Source organism: Protomyctophum bolini (genome assembly GCF_963924005.1).
Source record: "Protomyctophum bolini genome assembly, chromosome: 15".
NCBI lineage: Eukaryota > Metazoa > Chordata > Actinopteri > Myctophiformes > Myctophidae > Protomyctophum > Protomyctophum bolini.
This window is the reverse complement of record NC_137876.1, coordinates 27,589,883-27,606,257: the sequence shown is the minus strand read 5'-3', so window position 1 is coordinate 27,606,257 and position 16,375 is coordinate 27,589,883. Positions and strand designations below refer to the sequence as shown.

Here is a 16,375-nt window from a genome sequence, read left to right as displayed (position 1 = left end):
TGTCAGAAGAGAGCTTTATGATTTTTTTTAGGGCACACCCTGTGCTGTAAAAGGTATGTTACACCATCTACAGAACACATAATGTATACAAATTAACAGATGAGAAAACAAATGGAAAAAAATCAAAGAACAGCCATTCTGGTTACATTATGCTAGGATATATCAGTAATTCTGGGTAGGAAGGAATGAGTAGTCAGTACTAGTGAACAGGTAGTAGAAACATGGAGTGAAGATGAAGGTGTGCAAAGGTATCTGGACACCATGTTCTAATCAATTCACAAATATATTTTCCTTTCCAGTTTATCTGACAGTTGATGTTAGGCTAGTATCAAGGTTCCAGGGTTTCATCTCAAAATGTAATGTAGAATAATAGAATGTGAGTTGAAAATGTATGGGAAACATGTTTAACCAAATCATATCCCTGCTGCATACATAGGGTAGTGATATGGGAAATATCACACTTTTTCCGAAACCTTCATGCAATTGTTAGACTTATAGTAAAAACTGAAAATTCATACTAAAACACTTTGTTTCTCCTTCAGTGGGGTGGCACCCAGAAGTGGATTGCACGGATTGCTTTGGCAGGTGTTCCAACCTACATAGGAACTTAAGCATGTGGGCATGGCTATGCCTACAATCACAGATTTTAGCTTGAATGCAGACTTTCTGAAGGATGCCTAGTGTCCCCTATTTTTGAGACATTCATTCAGTATTCATTCACAACTCTTGACACGCTGAGTTGGCTCTGGCTGTACACATTACACTGAGCCTAAAGCTCAGCACACCCAAAGACACAAGCAAAGCACAGTGACAGAGTAGACTCTCTCTCTTATCTCTCCTTCTGCAACAGAGGGTCAAACAAAGTGACCTCAACCGTATATATACACACACACAAAGATTATTGGTGGAGCAGCAGCCACCAAACAAGAATTTGCATTATGTTTCAATAGTTTGGTTTAATGGTTCACACATCACATGCTGTTCCAGAAGGCTTTCCCAATCCCAACCACCAAAAAAAGGAAAAGAAAACAAAGTCTTATATAGGCTACTCATTTGAGTAGTCCAGGTTCTTTTCATCGTTCATCAATGTTCTTTATATATTTCTGATTCTTTCACATCTTTATCATGACTGCTGATGAGTTCAAGTATTACTTCAGTTCACAAGTCAAAGACCCCAGTCAGCGACGCTACTGCGATGGCGAGAACGTGAGGATCATCCAGCCAATGACAAAGTAAAAGAGGAAGACGGGATATACGACCAGCGCCTTGCGGTTCGGAGGTTGACTGTCGACCAGGAACGCCGTGGAGGCGAACGTCGACCATCCGAACGAGGCCGTGACCACGACGAGCCGCACGACGAAGCTGGCCGTCCCGGAGCCCCCGATGAGCACTATCCTGCAGACGACCATCGCCACGGTCAGGGGCATGATGCAGTAGCCGAGGACGCACAGGCTCTGGAAGAAAGAGATGGTGCCGCCCAGGAGCTTGGAGTTGAGGGTGATGATGATGGACCCGAACCAGATGATCACGAACACCTCGGCGAACTCGGGCCCACCGTCGTCTTTGCTGTCGGCCGAGCCGCCCTGGAGCATCACGGCCAGGGTCACGCAGAGCAGCAGCGGTCCCCACAGGTCCCAGTCCCGGAGCAGCGCCGTGTTCTTCTTGGGATACAGGACGTGGATGAACTTGCTCCCTACCGCCTTCAGGTCCCTCATGATGGTGTCCTTCACCGGCTCGTCCAGCGTGGAGAAGTCGTCGTCCTGTTTCCCGGAGGAGCCCACGCCGGGGACGGAGATGTCCCCCTCCACGGGGATGTCCGCCGAGATGGACACGTCTGACAGCCCCGCGAACATCGGCTTGCTGGCCTCGTCGACTTCCGCCATTTTAAGCTAACGTTGTATGTATTCCACAGACGCCTGTGTGTCTTGTACGACGTCTCGTTGACGCCTATATGGGTCGTTCGCGTTTAGTTTAATAACAGGTCATCAAATGTCCCGTTTGACAATGCAGATGCTGGAGCAGAACCCGATGAGTCCAATATGTTCAGATTGAGCTGCTGTCAGTCTGCTGCTGCTCCACAACACAACACTCCCACGTCAGCCAGAAAAGACTTGTTTACTTCCGTGCGACGTCACGCATATCCGTGTGATGCGTTCACGAAGTCTTCCAGTTCCAGAAAAAATAACGTTTTTTTGTTTGTTGATTGAATACCATTAGACAGAAATGCAAATAACAACACGAGTACAGTGACAGTCGTACACTTGGTCTAAAATAAGCTCTCCAAAAAGTCGTGCGGACTTGTTGTTTCCATTGAAGTCCTGTGTATTCAATGAATACAGACATTTAAAGACATACAATATATATAATACGTTTCATATCTGTTGATAGACCGCCCGTGCTGGATTTGTCAGGGAATTAAAGTAAATTAAGTTATGTGTGTGATAAAGTTGTTATCAACAACAGGCCAGCTCATTAGAATAGAACATTAGAATAGAAAATTGGTTGAGTTGTGAGTGTGAGGATCACTTGAATGCACCATGCGTTCCTTTCACAGTGACAACACCGTCGGCTGCTGATGACGTTCAAGAGACGTCGACATTTGTAGTAAGGAGTGCACTGGGAAACTCAAATCACGCAGGAGGGCGTGAATAATAAAAGTGTGTGTGTGTGTTTTCTGGTTTATTGCAGAATTCCTGTAGATTTTACACGATACTAATACTAATTCCATGAATGGCAGAACATTCATGTACACTGCAGTGACTGCAGCAAGAAGGACGTGAGTCGTGAGGCAATGGAGTACTGCAAAGAGCAAGTGAAACATGACTGCGAGGAGCTGCTGACTCGTTTTCATCAAACGGAGTCGGTGCGTTTTGAGGTTTTCTCCAGGATATGGAAGGAGTTTAACTTCTCAACTATTTTCTTGTAAGTTATTACGACTGTCTGCAACCTCAACTTGTGCTGCTGAGTGACTATTATGGCAACTTTAAGTCAATGTGGCATGTTGACGACATGGATGTTGCAGTGGACATCATCCATAGCCTGTTTGGAAACGTTTTGAACCTCTGATGGATCTTTATCTTTAGCCACATTGAACAACGGGGAAATAAGTTTGCAGCCACATTCCACAATCTATGAAGTAAAACAAATAATAATAATAATTCTAATATAGAGAAATCTTATCTATCTATCTAGAGACAATACTGTGGATGTTTCATTGTGGTTGTGTCTTGTCTTTTGCAGTGGCTCTATGGAGAGTTTTGAGCAGAAGGCATTCAGTCATGAGATTATCTCTACAGCCAGCACATTCTTCCTGCCACCGTACAGCTTTCAGATCCGAGTTGGTGGATTGTACCTGCTCTACGGATTGTATCATCACCAGTTCAGCTTACCAAGAGAAAAGGTTGAGAGTCCTGCTTCTTCACAATTTGCTTTTCCTGATTCTCTTATCAACAACAACACACAACTGTAAAGCTACACTTTAACAATTATTTATTCCTAGATCAGTGGTTCTCAAACCTTTTAATTTCAAGGACCCCCATAACTCTGAGAATGTACGAAATGGAATCGGGGTCCATTTGGTTCCATTTGTACACTCTTAACTTAAGGTACCGTTGAGAAAGTCTTTCGCACACCTAAAGCAAGACTTGGGAGCAGGTGCGTAGTTTTGGTCCCGGCTCAGCGGCTCCTCCTGGCTTCATGGTGAAGTGTTCTTGACTTGAGTGAGACCTAACTTCTCCCTCGGTGCTGCCCACCCAGTGCCAACTGTTCTTAAGACTGTTCTTCTTCTGTCCATAGATAAGACTGTCGCTGAATCATTGGGATGATGTGAAGAAGTTTGAGCAGGATGCCATCAATGCTCAGCACTTTGATGCTGTGTACATCCTCAGAACCCTTCTGGCACACAAAGCCTTCCACTTCACCGCCATGCCTAAACTGGTGTGTGTGTGTGTGTGTGTGTGTGTGTGTGTGTGTGTGTGTGTGTGTGTGTGTGTGTGTGTGTGTGTGTGTGTGTGTGTGTGTGTGTGTGTGTGTGTGTGTGTGTGTGTGTGTGTGTGTGTGTGTGTGTGTGTGTGTGTGTGTGTGTGTGTGTGACTAATCTTGCAAACTGCTGGACCAATCATCACCAGATTTCTTGTGCACACTGCCAGTGGACCTAAGAAGTACAAGATATTATCTTGTCCGTACAAGATAATATCTTGTACGTACTAGATAATATCTTTGGACAAGATATTATCTTGTACGGACAAGATCAAATATATTTTGAATGCATGGCCATTCAGGGGCTCCGTAGATTTGACATATTCCCCTCTCTCCTCTTAGATATTGTAGAATACGTGTGTGTGGGATCTGCTGTAGATCTTTTTTGTTAGTGGTGCACAAGGTGCTAAAACTGTGAATGGCTATGCAGGCTTGCGTGCATCTTCAAAGGATCGTAGTGGGGCGTTGCCCCCAGTAGGCCCGACCAACAGCTCACCCCTATGTGTGCGCGCATACATGTGTCCCCTCAAAATTAAGATTGTACATGGAGCCCACACTGTTATAGACTATGTCTTTTCATTTAGACATATTGATTGACATTTGTTATTCAGGGAGAATTTTGAAATCCACTCGTCCCACCAAGATTTTCCCACATTCACTCAGGGATTCCAGCAGCTACAGTACGTTGCATTAAGGGAGGGCATCTGTCAGTCCAGAGATTTGAACCAGCAGTCTTTATTGACCTCTCCACCAACTTTCACCGTGTCCTCCTTTTGCAGTTGTGTTACAACTTGAAGAAGGAGATGAAAAAGGAGGAGATGTGTGAGGGTTTTATGGAGCGTGCCTGTCGTCCTCAGGAAGTGGTCACTAAGGACCTGCTAGAGGTAAGCTGTGTGAACAGAGAGTTGATGGATGATCGATAGATGGATCTGTCACTGAGTACTGCATTTACAGTAGAGACCTCAATAATTACATTTTGGGGCCCATGCCAAATTGAAAATATTGATATATCGGCTGATAATCACACATATTTTAAAGATAAACATTCTAAGAAAACATAGGGTGAAGCCACTGTTTACATGATCGTTCATCAGTGTACATAATTATCGTTATACTTGCAGTTATATGTATCGTGATTGGTGTGAAAGACTCATCTCATAGATTTCCTCTGTAATAGAACAAAATGTATTTACTTCTCTTGCTAACTTAAAAAACTGGACTGTAGGCATAGTATACACAGCATAGTATTACACAGCATGTACACATTGCATTTCCTCTGATGTGCTCCATCCTGTCCTTGCCACCAGGAGCTGTCCAATGTGCATGAACGCTATCAGCAGCTGAAGACAGGTGCTGCCACCATGTCCAGCCGGCCAGACCCCTCTATAAACCTGGTCCAGAGAGACTTCGTCACTCAGCTACGTCAGACTGTTGTGGGCTTCTACAACTGGCAACAAGAGAAGGTTAGAACTCTTCACATGGTCATTATGGTTATACTCTAGTATGCTTATTAAAGAAAGAACAGAGATGAGAGAGGGGATTACATGCAATACTGGTTGTAGATATCGTAGTGTATATAGTTTTGCAATATTAAAGGTTTGTAGTGTTTGCTACAATGAGTACTGCTATGTTTTGTTGTTGAGACATTGCATCCTTTGGTGATAATAGAATACCGGTAGCTAATTAGCTATTATATGGGCACCATCCGACTGATTGACTTCAAACTTGGTTTCCAGTGGAGAGTGGGAATTAAATCGGCCCGGCGGTTGTTCAGAATGTCTGTATCTGTCTGTCTGTCTGTCTGTCTGTCTGTCTGTGGGTCTATAGAGGACACACTGCATCTCTGTGTCTGTGGGAGGTGTAGCCATCGCCTTCCCAGATTGGTCAACCCAACCCTACCATCATGCTCAAAATGTCTGTCTGTCTGCGGGCCCTCGTCTCCCATGTATGCCCATGTATGTCATCAGTACTACATCAGCGTTTTTTGGCAACATCAGGGATCCATGGTTTAAAGTTCTCAGTCTCCAGGACTAATTTCAGTAATTTGGAGACCGGAAAAAAAATCCCTTGGACCTCCACAGTTTGAATTACATCTCGCTCACCCTAGAGTTGTGGGTGACCAATCGGAGCCCACTATTCAAAGTGAGACATTTTTGCTGCGACGTTGGAATCTGTTTGTAACCGCCACTTACAAACAAATAAATCTTCCACACCGAAGTTCCAGACTAATTTCTACGCAGTGATAGTAGTCTGGCCATGCCAGGCTTTGACGAAGGCCCTATGTCCTCCTTGTGGGGGCTCCTCATTGGCAGGTGAGTCGTAGGATACAACAGAAGTAACACAGAACAACTATATTGGGGAGAAAAGGGATGTAAAAAAGATGCTGTGCTTTATCTTACCTCATTTCAGGATGCTCCACCTGGTGATGGTAAAGAAGATAGTGGTGAAGGAACTTCAGCTCAGCAAGAGGTCAGTTCCTTTTTATTTCTTAACATTTTCAACCATTTTATTCCTGGCAGCCATCTATACACTTCACATGCAATAATAAACTTTGGCCAGCAGATGACTCTGTTGTTCTCACTCCGACCTACCTGCCTTGTGTCCCTCAGTCTTCCAAAAGAGCTGAACTTCTCGCCTCCATCAAGTCAAGGAGCTATGGACAGGCAGTAGAGGTGTGTCTTTCTTGTTATTAGAATTAATACTTTAACTTTCTTATGATTATTATATATTTCCGGATTCATCCAGTCACGAGGCATGAGTCATAAAGTGTGTGTGTGTGTGTGTGTGTGTGTGTGTGTGTGTGTGTGTGTGTGTGTGTGTGTGTGTGTGTGTGTGTGTGTGTGTGTGTGTGTGTGTGTGTGTGTGTGTGTGTGTGTGTGTGTGTGTGTGTGTGTGTGTGTGTGTGTGTGTGTGTGTGTGTGTGTGTGTGTGTGTGTGTGTGTGTGTGTGTGTGTGTGTAGGCCTCTCAGTCAAGACGTCATCGTCAGGTTGAGTTGGACCTGACCAGCTTTGAGAGCGGTCCATCCAATGAGACGCGACATCGCCAAAAGAAGATTTCACTTAAGGAAAGAACACTCATGAATGTGGAGCTCAAAGGTCAGAGGCCAATAAATTGAGGATCTCATCACTTTTGACCTGCGTCTCTTAATTGTCAATAGTTGACAGTTTACATTACCAATTACATTTTGTCCTCCTGTAAACCTGTCGCCAACATATTTCATTTGCAACTTTGCAAGAGACTCATTGCTATTAGTTTGTAGTTGTACACTTTGTATAATCTGATTGAGATATTCTGTTTGACTGACAATTTCCTGCCTTATATATAGGAAACATGAGGAAGGAAACGATAAAGGAGACCAAAGTCTGGAACCTGAGCAAACCTGACACTGCACCTGAAGGTATGGAATAGTAGAAGAGGGCTGTTTGTGACAAGAAGGGAAGGTTTTCCTTCAATATGCTGCCAATCCTGCCTGTCCATTTTTATTTGTATTTTATACATTTTCAAGAAATCTCTAAGAAGAGAATACCAGCACTCACGGAAATAGTTTAAGCCACTTTTTATTCTTTTGGTGGGGGCTAATTCTCAACATAATGATTTTTAAGTATACGATGAATAGGGTCTATTTCAAACTCCTGTCTGTTTTTAATCTTACAACTGTGAAGCCATAGCGTTTTGACTTGGAATCTGTTCGAAATCTGTTCCATTCCATACAATTCTGTTGATGTCGGGGGTTTTTTTCTCTCTCTCTGGCTCCATTCAGATGTACCGAAAAAGATCATTAAATTCAAATGGTGATGAAGATGACCTCGTCCTCTCCTCCTCCACATTCAGACTTAAAGGCTGGTTAGTGGGTTAGTGCCCAGACAATATTCCTGTGTAAAGCTTTGCTGAGTTATACTTTATTGCTGCACTGCGCAGGACGCGGGTGTCGTGCACCGAAAGCAGCGGATCTGTAACCTCACAATATGGGCGACCGCAGCTCCCAGTAACAGAATTTCAAGGACTTAAATGAACTTTTTGTTTCGTGCTATACCAGGAGTAGATGAGGAACATATAGCATCTAATTCAAAGAGTAAAAGATACTTGATAGAAAGAGGTTTTTATCTCAGTTTGTGCCTGCTTTTAGTATCCATCTTACATGTTTTTACATTATTTCTGTATTTTTATGTATTTTATCTATATCAACACAGCAGGCACGATGATAGGATGGAAATGAGGAAGTAGCCAGCACACAATTGGTGTGTTCACACGGGCAGATGCAAAGATACAGTCTACCATTCATTGTCAATGGAAGCCAGCGACATACAAAGCTACGTACATCCAACGTTTGTAGCTGCTGCAAAACATACAAGGCTACAAAGTGAAGCTGACCTAGGTTCAACTTCCAGATGCAAAACTATAAAACGGTAGCTGCAATGCAATCTCCCCCGCCAGCCGCCGACACATGTCACTACGGACGCATGCTTGAGGACGAGAATGACCGCATGAGCAAGAAAACAGCACAAAGTGACAAATATGCTGTGATCTTTGCATATGCCTTGTGTGAACGCAACAAATTAATGTCTTTTTCATATGGTTTATTTACCTCTTATGGACAGAAGCGACTGACGCATTTTGACCTGATAAGGTTTACTATTTGTCTGGTTTGCCAATTTGCTGTGCACCTTCATTCTCCCTGGAGGGTGAACCTTACCGACTTTGGTCAAGCAAAACGTTTTACTTTCACACAAGATATCTGAATATCAGGCCTTATGGCCTCACTGTAATGATTAGATTGAAGTTTATTTTGGTACAGATTTACGGTACATTTTATTTTCAATGACAGGTTTCTGTTTTATATAAAACATATTTTAAAGGTTGTATTGGCTCTTGTTTGTTACTTTTTACATGAAATATCTTAATCGCTTGATTGTTTAAGAAACAGGCGTGGGAAGTTTTCAATATTCAGGCTTTTATAATCATGGTGGAAGAAAATGGATGTCTGCCCTTGTTCAACAGCTCCATTGCCGGTAAGCTTCTTCCCTACAGTACAAGAAACCGATTAGAGTATAAAGTGGTGTGAAATTGGACAGTGCAAATTAAAACACAGAAAAAAGTATTCTGCAAAAAACATTACTTGTCTTGGGTAAAATAGCTGTGTACATGCCTCTGTGATTTATTGCAATTTACGTTCTTTGGGATTTGGGATGTTTAATGTGAATGTTCTCTTTGTGCTGGAATGCAGAAACAAAGAATGGATCTAGATGACTAGCGATGACAGTTGTGGGGACGTGTAAGCAAGGCAGTCCAGCTTAGAGGTTGAAGACTCTTGAATACATTAAATCACTAAAGGCATATTAAACATTAGCCACCAGCACCAAGACACTTAAAGGGCCATGCCATGACAAGAAGTCTCTGATACGGAGCTTTACTTTGTTTTGTTGCCTGTTTTATGTTTGTTTGTGGACTACGAATGGAAATTAACATCCTTGCTAAATCCGACATAGTTACATTGCATGCATTGAATGTGTAGTGTTCATTAATATGTGCTGTTCGACCAAATAAACTATACTAAGTTCTTATCTTCTGCTTATGTTGTATGTGCAGGTAATTGCCCATGCATCACTGACTACTACTACATACTCGTACTGTAGTAAATGTGGGATGTGCTTGTTAAAGTGTGTAAGTGTCCGGGTAGCCCATGGGTTTGATCCCGGGCACCGCCATAGCCTATGAGTAGCACAGCTTGGAACAGCAAATAGTATAATAAAAAAAGTACTGGGAGCTGATGGTAGGTGTGGCGCTCCCACCTCACCAGGGGTGAGGGTCTAGCCGCGCATTGTAACGAGGATAGACTCCCGCATGTAACCGGCTGATACCGACAATAAGCCACTCTCGACCTACTTCTTCCAAAGTGTGTTTTGCAGGTCAGTACTTTATATCACAAGAGAAAGACATAATTGGAAGGTGCAAGCTATTTTCAGTGTGCATCTTGCATGGTTGAAAATACGATGGAGTAGGTGGAGTAGGTGCTCTCTGTGGGTCTATAAATGGAAAGATAATCAAAATAGATATACTCTGCTCTGCTGATGTAGAAACAAGCTATTACACTCTGATGGACTAAGACATTTTACAGGCAATCGGGAAATTGCGATGTCCAGCATTTCCAATTCATTCACATTGCTTTTCTACCACCTATTCTGGAAATGTACTGTATTTAAAAAAAGCTAAAACGTTAAATACCTTTTTGAAAATGTCTCTTAAGTTAATGGCTAATACAGTGCAGACCCCAAGTCTTTCTACTCAGACCAAACATAAGAGATCTAGTTCTGTTATTATCATTGATAGACATTTCACATTTTCCCACTGTAGTGCCATGCCAGCTTGTTTCTACATCATTAGAACCTCGAGGTTACTGCAGGTTATTGTAGGCTTTCCATCTCTGCGAGATTCTCCACATGACAGTAACCGTAACACATTCTGATGAGCCTTTGTCCCGGGGTAAGAAGCCTCATCTCACATTTTGGGTCTTGGTTTTTGAAATGAATGGAAAATCCCATGCCTCAGTACAGTACGATCTACCAGCAACCATGCTGGATGCCATTTTACATTAGCCTGTTTTTACATGCCTCTCAGCACTGTCCCTTTAATGTTTCTCAAGGATGCTATAGTTTGTTAATCATGCATCACAATGCCTGTGCATGACCTGTATATGTCACTGCCAACTTCAGGCCATCGTGTCATCCTACTTTCTTCCCACTAAAACAGTAATAGGATGTTCTGTACTGTAGTTATGCATGCAATAACTGTATGGTAGAAATGAGGAATGTTACTATATGCCACAGACAGTACTTGTGTAATAAGTATGGAAAACCCTTGCGACTATACTGCTTCCATGAGTTGTTTTCCAAAACACATCTCACAAAAAGATATTATGAATGCTGCATGTTGACAGCCTGGAAGAATTTATGTGGCAAAAGTAGGCTTGTAATTCACTCTTCTCCCTCAGTCAGTTACTCTGAGGATGATGCCCTTGGCCAAACTACTTCACTCCCGGCTGTTCCTGTGCAGCTGCTCAGTGGGACAAGCAAGAGAAAAACAAGCTAGTCCGATTCACTCCATCACATTAAGTTGATGCTATTGTGTCATCGTTCATTATTCCCAGCATCTCTTCAGCTTGAATACCACATCCTCTTGCATTGTGTTTACACTGCGAGGGTACAGATGAGATGTGTGGACATGCATTGCATATCATTCCCTTTCATTTTCTTCAAGATTTTCCTGACCTTGCTTTCTCCACATAATTAGCATATTTAGCATCTATGATGGCGATTGTCCAGTCTTGATTTAAAGGTTTTCCTCCTTTTTCATTACATTTCAGAGGCTTTTCTTTTTTCCCCCACCCTGGAGAAATCTTTTTTGTAGGACATGATATTCTATTGGGTGAATTTGACCCCACCTGAACAACAACAAATGGGAATATGTGTAAAATTACCTAGTGAATAATTCAAGGGGCAAAGAAACTGGGAATAATGGCAGTATAGGCTACGCTACAGTAAGTAACCACCTTTCCATTCTTCTCTGCTGCATTTTCATACAGTTTTATTTCCCCATTCCTGTATTTGAGTTTGACAGTTTTATTTCTATAGACAAATTTCATTTCCATGTAACAACATATTTCACAGTTTTCACTACATGCATTTATTCTCTACTTTGCGTTTGTCCATTAATGAAACCACGTTGGCTTGTATCCGTTTTTGGAAGTGGTTCTCAAAGTGGGGTCTGGGGACCCCCAGGGGTCTTTGAGGGTCCCCACTCCCCAGCAAAGTGATGAACATTTTATCTAGCCTATAGGCTAGTTATAACTACAAGCTATTTGAAAATATATCTACATGCTCGCATCATAGTGCGAGTAATTGTGAGCTTTATAGCCATGATTCATGATAGCCTAATCATCATGGCAGTCATGTTTCAGGGCTAGAGCTTTACATGCTATTTTCAGTAGAATTGTGAATGAATGAATTTTGAAAAATGTTTATATCAATTAATCAATATGGAGCAGAGGTCATTATAGGCACAATGTAGGCCTACAGGCCAGGCGGCCCAAATAATTATGGGGGGGGGGGGGTGATGTATTGGAGAACCACACTGCTTTTTGGCAAGCAACACCGTACGTATACACGTACAGTATAGACTGAGGTTCTTTGAGGTATGTGAGGTGAGCGCGTCATTTAATTGGAGATGCAGGATCCAGGAACATAGCGTATCTAAACGTTCCCCATTATTGGATAGAACAGCCGACGAGCTGTACTGCGGGGGAGACACGGTCCACCTCACCAGGCAGGCAGCATCCCGTTATCAGCGTTTTGTGGCCACCGGCGCTGCTGCATCCCGACCGATAGTCCAACAGCATGTAAACCAACGGCTCGGGGATGCTGCTGCTCTATTGCTAAATCCGTCCACCGTTTAAACCGGAGCTGAAACGGACACAGCCATGGCCGCAGATAGTAAGTACCAGATTCGCTGTCGACCCGTAATAGATTTGACGGATTAGCCTATAGCCTACGTTATAGTCTTGGTTAAATTCGTTTTCCCTTCATGATTCGTGGATAGTATAGATGTTCCCTTAATTTGTTGTCTAACGGTTTGGGCAGCCATAGTTACTGTAGCCTACTGTAGGCTGTGTAGTGTGTAGGCCAGTATATCATTCTGCAGAGCAGACATGTTTTGCTGTCCTATAGGCCACTATCAGATTGTATCGTGGGTTTACCTATAGTCAATTCATTAATGGTCAAACGTGTTCAACTGTATGTTTCTATAATAGGCATGTTGTGCATAATAACATCTGTCATGAGCTACAGCAAAAAGGTGCATGCAGGCTTATATTGAAAACAATCTGGTTACATGCCTATACAATCTTAGTCTAGTAAACTACCATATAATTAATTTATTTTAAGTGTTTTAATAAACTCATAATTTAAATAATGATACCATGTCAACATTCCGTTCGTATGTACAGTATCATTCTTGGATTCAATTAAATATATTCCACACAATAGTATGTGGACATGTTTATGTTTTGATTAGGCTACAAACAGAATGGGAAGGGGAGTATCTTTATGATCATGATAAAATACCTGCATTAGGTGTATCCTATAGGCTGTCATATAAGCACAGTTTCCTGTTTTATGGCTATTTAATGTGATTATCACACTACCAGACAATTCACTAATGTTTGAAATAGTAATTCTTTGTTCAGATTTCATCTAATCTGTCAGGATTTAGTAGCCTACATAATTACATAACGGAATGTGGTGAGAGTGAATGATACGAATGGTAATAATAATTGATCCAGAGCTACTTATAGGAGAATAAGCTTCAATTTGCATGTGCATGACCTGTAGGCTACGAATGAACAACAGTAAAGGCCAGGGTCAAAGTCACACGGTTCTGCTCCTGGGACATGATCAAGACAACCCTTGGAGGGATCTGTAAACCTTAATGGTGAACTGATACTGTAGCTATAATACCTAGCACATATACCCATGAGTGCCAGGGTGCAATATAATTGTATAGCAAAAGTAGAGTTAATACAATCTGGAAAGAGAAGATGTATCAAGGTGAATCTCAAAGTAAATGAGTGAAATCACAATGGCTATTTGAAATGTTGTAACACTGCTGTAACACTGCTGTAGTGCCCCACATGTGGTGTGTGTATTGGCGCTAATTGGAGCAACGATGCACTTGCAGCACCCAGGTCCACTAATATACCTGTCTGTCCTTGCGTTCATGAGGTAGAGGCAAAGAAATGATGATGACCGTTGGAATCCTTGTACCCAGAAATGTGAGGTCTATTCGGACTATTTTCTGATGGCAAACCCCTGACTAGTGTTTGTGCTAAGTTGCCAAGGGATTTGAAAACCATCGGAAAACCATTCACAAAACCCACCAAAGAAATTACATTATTTTCAAGTCTCTTCAGAGGCCATAGTACTATTAAGTGTGTTTTCTGAGCAGAGTTCAAGTGTAATTTTAGTTATGTAATTGTATATTGAGACTAGAGTGAGACAGACACCAGCAAAGAGAGCATAGTGACAGTGTTGGTGGGAGTTCCCAGATCAGCATGGCCGGCACACGTTTTTGTATTGATTGAATACGGTAGTTTATTAGACAGAATTGTAAAATCAGCAAACGGTATACAGTCAAACACATCCAAAAAAGGGATATAGCATTTTTTTTTTAAGTCTGCAAAAGACTTGTCTTGTTTCCATTTAGGCCCTAATGCAATCAAAGTGTGTGTGGGGCTTCAGCACTCCATTGTAATACAGTATTTCATGGAGAAACGGGACAGGAAGTTGTGGCTGGAGGGGTTTGATCCAGGCCTGTCAGAGGTCTACAGACAGGGAGGATTTTAAACACTGGACCAAACTCCATAGGAATCATTCCTCAATGGGCTCTATGCACACACGCCATTTTTGTGCATGTTGGCTCACTGGAAACACTCTGCTACACCAATGGGTCTCAAAGTGGCCTTGAGTGGGTTCCAAATTGCCTCGTACGGGTCTGTAACTCTGAGAGTGTACAAATGGAACCAAATGACTCTGAGAATGTACAAATGGAACCCATTTGGTTCCATTTCTACACTCTCAAGAGTTATGGGAGTCCTTGATATTAAAAAGTCTGAGAACCACTGCACATGGCATGGAACTGAGCCTTAATTAGTATCATCGGTAACACCTGTGAAGGAAGTAGGGAAGGGGCCCAGAAGTAGGAAGAGTTATGTGTGCAACTGTGCATAGAGCCCATTAAAGCTGCAGTGCAATCCATGACTGTTGAGCTCGTTCAGGAAGGCGAGCCATTTCCCCTTTGATCTTTATGCAATGCCTCTTGTCGATCAGTAGTGGTCCCACCTGACCACAGGATCTAAGCGACTTTGGGCTTCTTTTTCTCTAAAGCTTGTAATATTGCTAGAACGCGGGTTGCATTTATTTTATTTTTTATCTTTGGGGGGGGCTTGTGTAGTTGCTTATTTGGGTTTGCTTCCTAATGTTGTAATTACTGTTTGACTTGGTGTTTCGCAACATTTTCATGTTGAGGACCCCCAGATTAATATTTATTTGTCTGCAGAACCTCTCCCCCCATTTGAAAATATTGTTTGTGTTTGCATAATGTTGTAATGTGCCAGGTGTGTGTGTGTGTGTGTGTGTGTGTGTGTGTGTGTGTGTGTGTGTGTGTGTGTGTGTGTGTGTGTGTGGCGCACGGGGGTAATTAGCTGGATCAGGAAACTGGAACATCCATGTATTTCCTCCTTAATGATCCACTCAGACTGGACCTATAGGAGCTGTTTTGCCTAATATAGATGACTTGTGGAGATATACACTAGATAAGATAGCGTGGATCAAAGTGGCATTGTTTAAATTGATTTCACTTGTCCCATTTCAGTTCTATCCGTGAGAGTATTACATATACTGTACCCCATTCCCACCAAAATTATTAAATGCAGGAAAACACGAAAACAATGGCCGATTGAGTCCTTTCCCATTGCCAGTAGACCATTATTGTGTAACACACACGCACGCACTCACACACACACACACACACTCACTCACACACACACACACACACACACACACACACGCACACGCACACGCACACGCACACACACACACGCACACACACTCTCAGCCACTCTCTATCTTCCTCCCTCTCAGGCACATACTGGCAATCATCCAAACTGTTGTCAATAATTGTTTGGGGAATAAACGAATGCAGAGAGTGGTACTTGGATGTTGCTGTTGTTATCTTAGAGGATTCCGATTTTTTAAGTTTGCGTTTGAGTACAAACAAATTATCTTTAAGTTGCATTGAAAAGGGATCAGGGGAAGCTCTGTCATAGCGTTGCCCGAAAAACTTTAAACATTACATGTTTTCTAGATTATAATGTGCTGTAGAATACATCATCAGAGGAAGCAAGCCTGAAAATGGTGGTCAGTGGGGAATGTTAGGTTAAAATAGTAACAAAAAATGGGCTGCTAGAACTGGGTGAGTTTTGGGCAGGACCAGAACATATTATGAAGGGACAGACGTGGTTAGAAACAGAGGATCCTAAACCCTAACAACATGCTGGTTGCTACAATCATTTGCTTACTAGTCTCCGTTTACTGGGAGATCATTTTCATCACCTTGCCCCTCGTTGGAGCTTGGGGCAGGAATCAGGAAGGGTGTTACGTCCGAAGGCAGGTTCCTGAGCAGACCGAAGGCTGGTTCCTGACCAAACACACAACATTGTACAAGTTCACAGAATTTTAGAGAGAGAGAGGGAAGAGAGAGAATGTTTAGGTGTTAGATTAAATGTATCTATGTATCTATCTACAGAAGTGGAAAGTCGTGTCACAAGCAAACAGAGTGGAGAGGGAA

General features: G+C 42.4%; 2 protein-coding genes across 4 annotated transcripts; one reads left to right on the top strand and one right to left on the bottom strand.

The window, feature by feature from the left end:
* yipf6 (Yip1 domain family, member 6) lies at positions 1-2,113 on the bottom strand. Its single transcript, XM_080783245.1, has one exon. It carries the CDS (start codon positions 1,881-1,883, stop codon positions 1,188-1,190), a length of 696 nt encoding a protein of 231 aa, XP_080639371.1. The 5' UTR covers positions 1,884-2,113; the 3' UTR covers positions 1-1,187.
* Positions 2,114-2,161: 48 nt separating this feature from the next.
* Positions 2,162-9,455, top strand: snapc1b (small nuclear RNA activating complex, polypeptide 1b). Of its 3 annotated transcripts, none has more exons than XR_013965359.1 (11): positions 2,162-2,922; positions 3,241-3,400; positions 3,796-3,936; positions 4,758-4,862; positions 5,286-5,441; positions 6,388-6,447; positions 6,588-6,650; positions 6,939-7,074; positions 7,305-7,376; positions 7,740-7,855; positions 7,898-9,455. XR_013965359.1 is itself a non-coding variant. In XM_080783244.1 (11 exons), the coding sequence occupies exons 2-11, from the start codon at positions 2,792-2,794 to the stop codon at positions 7,772-7,774; spliced, it is 1,059 nt and encodes a 352-aa protein (XP_080639370.1). In that variant the 5' UTR covers positions 2,596-2,657; positions 2,738-2,791; the 3' UTR covers positions 7,775-9,455. The 3 variants fall into 3 exon arrangements, 2 of the variants coding, with proteins under 2 accessions (XP_080639369.1, XP_080639370.1); XM_080783244.1 differs by having other exon boundaries at positions 2,596-2,657; positions 2,738-2,922; positions 7,740-9,455; XM_080783243.1 differs by having other exon boundaries at positions 2,163-2,922; positions 7,740-9,455.
* Positions 9,456-16,375: the final 6,920 nt, after the last annotated feature.

What these genes read in the sequence shown, in the direction of transcription:
- yipf6 (XM_080783245.1), bottom strand. Translation starts at nt 1,883, where the DNA reads ATGGCGGAAGTCGACGAGGCCAGCAAGCCGATGTTCGCGGGGCTGTCA.
- snapc1b (XM_080783243.1), top strand. Translation starts at nt 2,792, where the DNA reads ATGGAGTACTGCAAAGAGCAAGTGAAACATGACTGCGAGGAGCTGCTG. An exon ending in ACAACTGGCAACAAGAGAAG is followed by an intron (nt 5,442 to 6,387) that starts GTTAGAACTCTT and finishes ACCTCATTTCAG; the next exon opens with GATGCTCCACCTGGTGATGG. An exon ending in GCTATGGACAGGCAGTAGAG is followed by an intron (nt 6,651 to 6,938) that starts GTGTGTCTTTCT and finishes GTGTGTGTGTAG; the next exon opens with GCCTCTCAGTCAAGACGTCA.